Raw genomic sequence first — 8,997 nt, 5'->3', positions numbered from 1 at the left:
GTTGCAGTCAAGACCAATACAAATTTTTCAGATCAAGCAGGGTTAGAGGATAAGGGATAACGGGGGAAAACGGGGAAAGAGAAGGAAGGAGATGGATGCAAATAAGAGGAGAAACAAGAAGGCAAGGAAGATGAGTGGAGAGGGGAGGGGAAGGAAGGAACAGGAGAGGATGGGAAGGGAGAGGGTGGGGGATGGATAAGATTGTGGGAGGAGAGGGACAAGACAGTGGATAGAAGGGGACAGGAGAGGGGAAGGAGCAGGAAGGGAAAGAGGGGAAGAAATGAAGAGGGAAGAGGGAGAAAGGGAGTGCTAGGGAAAGGGAATTCAAATCAGCAGGGGTAGCTGAATTAAGGCATGGAAAGGTCATCCAGTTCGGGGGGGGGGGGGAATACTGCAGATGGGAAATGCAATCAGGTGTTTACTGCAAAAGGGGAAATGAAGTGGGGGAGGAGCAACCTGTGGGGGGCAATTGCAGCCAGTGGTGAGTCGAGGGAGAAAGGGATTGGCAGCCAGTGGGTGGGTTGGAACAGGAAATATAGCCAGTGGGGGAAGGCATTGAAATCTTGTTCACTGGGGCTGAAATCCTACTCTGGTGGCAGGGTTTCAGGCTAAAAACATGCTCAGTGGGAGGGGAGGGACTGAATTTTTGTTCAATTGTTGGGGTGGGGTGATAAGGCTATAAATGGCTGTGAGGGAGGTTTTGTTTGGAACTTTTTTAATATTATGAGAAAGTGGACGTGCCCACTAATATTAAATATTAGCTTTTGGCAGAGGTTTGAGATTAACTGCAACTTACTATATTTGTTAGAGTGCGATATAATTCCTGAATATAGAACTTTGCATTGTATTACATAGATAAGAAAGCTTGTAATTATCCAGCTATTCAGATAGATCAGTTGGAGTTTGGTTCTGATCCTTCTGACACTGGAAACAGTTCTTCCTTATTTACTCTGTCCAAACCATTGATGATCTTGAATACCTCTATCAAATCTCCCCTTAACCTTCTCTCTTCTAAGGAGGACAACCCCAGCTTCTCCAGACTCTCCACATAACCGAAGTTCCTCATCCCTGGTACCATTCTCTTAAATATCCTCTGTACCCTCTCTAAGGCTTTGTCATCCTTCCTAAAGTGTGGTGCCCAGAACTGAACACAATATTCCAACATTTGGAGATTGTTGACTAATAATCTCTCTAAAGTATTTGTATGTTTACTTGAATAAAATGCATGAATATGCACAAATATTTTTGATTGGCTATGATATGCTAGTGTGGACAAGAATATACCTGTAAATTGCTTGAGACAGTCCTAAGCGGGAAAATATTGTTTTATAAAACGTTAATTTAGATACATTATAAGTAATGTTTGTAGACATGGTTCTTCTCCACCTCAGCTGGGGGCGCTTCAACTGCTTCTTTCAGAATAAATAACCATTACAGAACCTTAGATTTGGTCTCAAGTGCATATTAAAAACTCCCGACTCTCTAGAAGTTCTAAGTATTTCTGACTATACAAGTTAAATTTGTAAACGTCTACAGCTTTATTAATGCCGTCTTGTCAACAAAAGGATGCTCTCTTACCCGGAGTTAAGTTCCATTTTGTTTTTTTTGAGATACTGTAACAGAAGCTTGTCTTAAGGTATTAACATGGTGAAGCATTCGTTTAAACGCCCGCCCTAATATGGAAAATAGTTTTTGTGTCAACTATCGCACGTGAAAAATATTATCAATCAGCTTTCCTTATAGAAAATACGCTGCTATCTAAAGCTGCAGAAAGGACGCGCGAAAAGGGAACAGAGAACCACAAGATGGCAGCACAAGGCAGGAGCACCTGGAACATGTTCTGCTCATGTGCACCAATCACTGCAAATAGGTAAAAGGTATCATAGTGGGTACAGCGCAGGAGGAGGCCATTCGGCCCATCGTGCCTGTGCCAGCTCTTTGAAGAGCTATCCAATTAGTCCAATGCCCTGCTCTTTCCCCATTGCCCTGTAAAAATTTTCCCTTCAAGTATTTATCCAATTCCCTTTTGAAAGTTACTATTGAATCTGCTTCCACCACTCTTTCAGGGAGTGCATTCCAGATCATTACAATTTGCTGCGTAAAACATGTTTCCTCATGTCGCCTCTGGCTCTTCTGCTGCTCACCTTTAATCTATGTCCTCTGGTTACCAACCCTTCTGCCACTGGAAACAATTCTTCCTTATTTATTCTGTCAAAACTGTTCATGATCTTGAACACCTCTATCAAATCTCCCCTTAACCTTCTCAATTCTAAGGAGAACCCCAGCTTCTCCAGTCTCTTCACACAACTGAAGTTCCTCATCCCTGGTACCATTCTAGTCTATCGCTCTGCACCCTCACTAAAGCCTTGTCATCCTTCCAGAAGTGTAGTGTCCAGAATTGAACGCAATATTCCAGCTGAGACCTAACCAGTGTTTTATAAAGGTTAAGCATAACTTCCTTGCTTTTGTACTCCATGCCTCTATTGATAAAGCCCAGGATCTCATGCTTATTTAACAGCCTTCTGAACTTGTCCTGCCATCTTCAAAGATTTGTGTATGTGCATCCCCAGGCCTCTCTGTTCCTGCACCCCCTTTAAAATTGTACCATTTAGTTTATAATGCCTCTCCTCATTCTTCCTACCATAATGCAATCACTTCATACTTCCCTGCATTAAATTTCATCTGCCATGTGTCTGCCCATTTCACCAGTCTGTCTATGTCCTCCTGAAGTCTGTTAGTATCCTCCACATTGTTTACTACATTTCTGAGTTTCGTGTCATCTGCAAACTCTGAAATTATACCCTCTACACCCAAGTTCAGGTCATTAACATATATCAAAAAAAGCTGTGGTCCTAATACTGACCCTGGGGAACACCACTGTACCCTCCAGTCTGAAAAAGAACCGTTCACCACTACCCTCTACTTTCTGTCCCCTAGCCAATTTTGCGCTGTCACTGTCCCTTTAATCCCATGGGCTTTAATTTTTCTAACAAGTCTATTACGTGGTACTTTATCAAATGATTTTTTAAAGTCCATATACACATCAACCACACCACCCACATGAACCCTCTCAGTTACTTCATCACAGGTTTCTATACCTGTGCTGCCAACTAAATTAAACCAACATAGAACTCCTGCATTCTGCATTATTTCAATCGTGTGTAAGCTGACTGAAACTTTCAGTTTTGCACGTGTAAAAATGCTTCATTTTATTTATTATAAAACTAGAACACGAACTTTGATCTGGTTATACTCAGTGTAACAATCGCTTTCAAAGCTAGATCCTTTCTGAACCTTCACGAAGGACGAATGTGTAACAAAATTACAGCAGAAACCTTTCGAGCTTCATTTCATTGTTTGAATCATTTGACACAAACTAAAATGTTCGAATCAGGTTTGGACGATCTCGATCTTCATAACAATATTAAATTGAATGCATCTATAGGTACTGCGGTGTGCGGTAACATTATAAAAGTATGAATCGGTATTAACTACTCAGAAGTTTTTAAATCAGGGTCGGGCACTGGTCTGATAGCCAGACTCGGCACATGGTGGGGTTCCATTCTGAAACGGAATAATGTGTTTATTTGTTTGATTTCAAGATAGAACAGGACAAAAAAAAGACAAAGGCGGTCATTGTGATTCCCCAGAGTACGTTTCCCAGGCCTGCACCGCAGAACATGTTAAATGAATGATGTTCATCGCACAACTCAGCCTCCTGCAGCTCGCCCTCCGGCTCCGCCCGCGCGCTACCAGCGCCAACCTGTCCAGCAGGTCACCAGCATCACGGGGCACAATCGCGCCCGCTGATTGGTTGCAGCTTAGCAACGTGACGACAAGCGCACGTGATACGGCTTTAATGCTCGAGCGCCTGAAGCTGCAGACAAGTGAGGAGCATCGACGCGGCATAACTCCTTCGTGCAGTTCCACAATAACATGGTTTCCAAATCAACACCGACGTTTTTCTGAGCTGATATTTGTTACTTTGTATTTTTTTTTAATATTTTTAAAAACAATGACCGGAGTGTTTGACAGCCTTGCTGCAGATATGCATTCGAACCAAATTACCTCGAGTTATCACACCATGCACAAGTCACAGGAATCTCCAACTTTACCAGTGTCTACTGCAACTGACAGCAGCTATTACAATGGGCAACAGCACGGCCCCTGCGCCGGGTCGCCTTATGGACAGCTTAATTCCTACCAGTTCCATGTTGGTAACATGAACAACCTTTCGTACAGTGCCAAATCGTATGAAATTAATTATACAAATTGTTACAACTCCTACAGTTCCTATGGTTCAACTAATTCGCCTGCAAATACTGATGTAGGTAAGTTGTCAACATGTGAAGACGACGATCTTAATTTGGACGACGTTAGAAGATAATTTTAAATATAAGTACAAAATGCGGATATATTCAGAATGCACACTTCTGGTAACATTGTAAATGTCGAAAATCGAAAATAATTGTTTTTGTTTCAGAAAAAGAAGAGTGCGAGCCTGAAATCAGGATAGTAAATGGAAAACCAAAGAAAGTTAGAAAACCTAGAACTATTTATTCCAGCTTTCAACTAGCTGCTTTGCAGAGACGTTTTCAGAAGACCCAGTATTTGGCTTTGCCAGAAAGGGCCGAGCTGGCTGCTTCCATGGGCCTTACCCAAACTCAGGTGAGACTGTACAAGGAAGACAGCATTATAATATTTTTATGTTTAATACTTCGAAGAAAATATTTGTATCGATTCGTTGCGTTAAACTTTAAAATACAGAGATGACTTGTAAAGTTTGAGCTAAATTGCAACTTATGCAAAAATGTTTTAGGGTAAAACTAAACATTATAGTCTGTAGCAGTGAGAATGGATTCTACAGAGTCTACATGCCAAATATATTTGACGTTTTATTTTTGAAATATACAGGTAAAAATTTGGTTTCAGAACCGCCGGTCTAAATTCAAGAAAATGTGGAAAAACGGAGAAATGCCAACTGAGCAGAATCTAAGTGCCAGCGAGTCTCCTCCTTGCAGCTCTCCATCCTCGATAGCATGGGACTATTCTCCGCACCAGAGAATCAACAGCAACTCAACCATCACACAGAACAACGGCCCAGCCGCGGCCTTTTTAGGAAATTACTCCTGGTATCCTGGTTCTAATAGTGCTTCACATTTTCAGTCAACCCCGATTCTTCAACATCAGCCCACTATAAGCACAGGGGCAATATTCTGAACCCATGTTACCACAGACCGCTGTCTGGTTAAACGAGAGACTACCTAAAGACTTCCTATGACAGGGAAAGTTAAAGTGTTTCAAAAAAATCACTACAATACCATCCTTTATAACGTTTGTATTAACTGGTGCCTTTGCAAATGACCTCATTTTCTATGTTTTCGAACGAACTATATGTGGTATTTATGAACTGTAGACAGTTCAGTGTTGTTAAAACGCCGATCATGGTTATTAAAGCTCGCTGTGTAGACGATCGAAAATAATCTGTAAATAAATACCTTCTTTCGTGCAGAACTACCTGAATACGAATGTGCATCTATTGGATTGTTTGTTGTGATATAACCATGATAGAGTTTGTTCCAAGTTATTATTGTGTTACTTTTGTAGCTGCGCCAATGATGTCTGCGTTACTGTACCATCGACGTTTTTCTGTTGATTCAACCCTACATTTAAAGTCTTTTGGATAGGGAATTAAATTGTGCTACTGATCTTTCCACAAGTGATAGATTTGGAAAAATAACTATTTTCTTTATTTATTCTATAAAACAACTTCTTTACAGTGTTGCTTTTATGAAAAGAAATATATTATTTAAATAAATATTGTTTAACTGTCATTTCAATGTTGCTAGTTTAATGACAAGCTTTTGACTAAAGCCAATCTTTATAAAAAAAAATTTTTTTTTGGTTTTAGTTGAGTGGTTTTATTGAAATTTACAAGAAAATCACCCAGTAATGATCAGATACCGGATCCCGTGATGCACTTTTGCTGTGCGTGTCAACAAATCCGACCAGCTTGTACTAAATAGCCAAATGTTTACCAGCAAGGATACTACAGCTTGGAAAATGCATACAGTGCTGTAGTTTAGTTGTTTGCAATTACCGTATAGGCGCCAAAACAGAGGATTGCTAAAATTGGGTACTTGTTTTGCAGATTATAGATATGTATGTTCTTCGGCGGCAATGCCTTCGCGCAGACATTCATCAATCAGCTACATATTCTCTACATTAAAGCCAGCTCCGCCCTCCGGAGAGCTGGCGCCGGATAAATTTATCCCATAAATACTCCTCCCTGACGTAACTCTTGGCGAACCAGATTGGCTAATTATTGAAAGAACATTTAATTCCTCTAAATTTGTTCTGTGAATAGTTACTCAAACAGGTTCAGATGTATAGTGGGGCTAATTTTGATCATATAACAGCCTGCAATAGTTATGTTAAAATTGTTAATGTTACTGTTCTTACTCCTGGGACATTCAAAACGAATTCTGATCTAAAACTCAGAGGAAATAATTATATTCAGAAGCACATCAATATAGTCTGAATGTATGGCGTTCCTATATCGTGTTTTCACATTTAAGTTCGAAGTCTCTGCCGTTTGGAAGCAACTTTTCAACTCAACGCAGATTGAATAATTTATGTGCATAATAACTACTTGAAAGATTCTCGAAGGAGACCTAACATTGTCATTGAAATTAAATGTATGATAAAGTAGTGAAAAAGATTTCGCCCTCTGGATTTTTTGTTAACAAGACAACTTTTCTTTTCTCGGGGATTCCATGTAGACGATGATTAACAGGCCCAAGTATGAGTGCCTGGGGCGGAAAGTTTAAACTAGTTGTTAGAGGCACGCAAAGCGCCTTGGCATGCGAGCTTAGAGAGGCGAGTTTGGCTCAGGAGCGAGTAGACACACTGGAGACAGAGCTCCTCTCTATAGATTTTTTTATTAACCACGAGAGGCACAAACCGGCAGAAATCGCCGCAAGCAAACCACTTGTAAGCACTGCAACAGCGAAACCACACAAACAGACCTCTCTGATCCAGTTGGAGCCTTGTTTTCTTGAGAGGTCTTCCCGCTGGAAAAAAAATGATACCAAATACTCAATTCAATTGGAACACACGTATAAAATATTAGTTACACATATTCTAACAAGGTCGAAATGCGTGCTCCTGTTGCTAGTGGATATAAACCCTCCTAATTCAATCAGATTGGCGGCACATTCCCAGAAACTTAAGCTGCCATGTGTATCGTGTTTTGAAACTAAAAAGTGCAATATTGTAATAATGTTCATTACAATAACTGGAAATAAATGCATCACTGTTACACATGTTAATGCAAATCCACGCGATAGACACCGTAGATTGAAATATTAATGGTTATGAAGCAAATTAGTATTGTTCGAGAAACATCGTTAACCCGTCAGAACTCAGGCAGAAACGTGTGCTGGATTTCGAATGCGAAATATCCAGACTGTAGACTATTACAGCAACGTTTTATTATTTTCATTAAAGAACATAGAAACATTCGCGACAACAAGGGCCACTGCCCGAAAGAGAATCCGTTTTACATTTCTCTACAAAATACAGACGGCGTTTTCTGTGAATATTACAGTTACAACAATAGCTGCGACCGGATTTTGCGCCTCGGAAAACTGGACTGATTAGACGGTTATTATTTTAAGGAATACATTATACTAGCAAATCTTGTGGTTTCAGATAATATGGAAAAAATTTTATTTAAACTGATCTCTTAATCGGACCAAAAGTGTGATTTAAAATAAAATTCTTACAAATATTCATTTCGATTTTCTAACCTAGGTTCACTCTTATTTTATTCTTGTAATTGACCAGATAACACACAAATAACTAAAGAAAAGGGACCCCTGAATCGTGTTTACGTTTCCTTAATATAATTTCCTGTTTGGTTTAATGCATGTGGATGTAATCGAGACGTCTGTTTTTTATTTAGGAAATGGCGGACCATTTATATTAGAAATATAAATCGATAGAATTAAAACTGTATATTCGATTGATATAAACTAGCAACGCTCAAATATTGTGATTGTGGTGGGGTGGGGATATTAATTAACACTGCACAGTTTCGACTTTGCGTTTTGTGCAAAAGGGGGGAGGGGTCACTTTTCTAAATAGGCTGCCCAGAAATGCTGATGATTTTAGATGTTGAAAATACATTCATGTCAATCATTTATTTTCCTCTTAAAATCTAATATATTTTTAAAAGGTTTATTGCACAGCGGGTCTTTATAATAAATAATAACTGTTAAGCAACGGAATGTGGTCTGCCTTTGCATACAAATACAAAAAACAATTCCTTGAAGACATTCGGGATGCCGTTACAGCTGAACAAAACGTAAATAAGATTTGCTAAATCGACCTTGTCGTGTAAAGTGATTAAATGGCGTCATGTACATTACTTTGGTCTTATCGGTACTAATATGGTAAGACATAACTCGGTTCTAGAAAATATTAACCAAAGGAATCGTTTATATTTTGTAAGATTTGGTTATTAACTTCGTTGTGTTGAAATTCCACTAAATTTCTAGTCCGACAGAGCGGATTAAAAGTGGGATCGTTTTCAGGAATAAGGCTGTACTTTGTCAGTGATTGCTGCATTACAAGATGTTCCATTTTTCCCTGGGGCTGTCACATTGAGACTCTTAAAAGATTACCCTTGGGATGGTATAACTAGGGATATCCGCACTCCCAGACAGCCCGACCCCTTTTTGATATCTGACACATCCATGCCTATCTATAGGTTCTGTGTGTGGGTTTCCATTTATGACTGGGAAAGAGATATATTACAAGAAGTTCAAATAGTTGTTAGATACAGGCGCGCCCTCAAACAATCTTATGTCATGTGGTATAGTCACTTCCGGAATCCTGGATAGCCAATTTGGAAAATTTTAGAATTTCCTCTCTAAACTTTGCGCTGAAACACAACTGTAATTTTATCCACACTCTCTCGAGTTTGAGCTTTCT

At 39.6% G+C, this 8,997-nt stretch overlaps 1 protein-coding gene across 1 annotated transcript; it reads left to right on the top strand.

Moving 5' to 3' along the window:
* The first annotated feature begins 3,938 nt into the window (after window positions 1-3,938).
* Window positions 3,939-5,757, top strand: LOC137323308 (homeobox protein DLL-4-like). Its single transcript, XM_067986799.1, has 3 exons — window positions 3,939-4,331; window positions 4,484-4,668; window positions 4,915-5,757. Exons 1-3 carry the CDS (start codon window positions 4,016-4,018, stop codon window positions 5,218-5,220), a joined length of 807 nt encoding a protein of 268 aa, XP_067842900.1. The 5' UTR covers window positions 3,939-4,015; the 3' UTR covers window positions 5,221-5,757.
* Window positions 5,758-8,997: the final 3,240 nt, after the last annotated feature.

The sequence above is a fragment of the Heptranchias perlo genome, chromosome 7, assembly GCF_035084215.1.
Source record: "Heptranchias perlo isolate sHepPer1 chromosome 7, sHepPer1.hap1, whole genome shotgun sequence".
In the NCBI taxonomy this organism is placed as follows: domain Eukaryota; kingdom Metazoa; phylum Chordata; class Chondrichthyes; order Hexanchiformes; family Hexanchidae; genus Heptranchias; species Heptranchias perlo.
Note: the sequence above shows the minus strand (reverse complement) of the source record. Positions and strands in the feature narration are given on the sequence as shown.

Bases quoted from the DNA above. Each gene is read 5' to 3' on its own strand.
- LOC137323308 (XM_067986799.1), top strand. From the start codon at position 4,016: ATGACCGGAGTGTTTGACAGCCTTGCTGCAGATATGCATTCGAACCAA. The intron at 4,332-4,483 runs GTAAGTTGTCAA...TTTTTGTTTCAG, and splicing joins GCCTGCAAATACTGATGTAG to AAAAAGAAGAGTGCGAGCCT. The intron at 4,669-4,914 runs GTGAGACTGTAC...TGAAATATACAG, and splicing joins TGGGCCTTACCCAAACTCAG to GTAAAAATTTGGTTTCAGAA.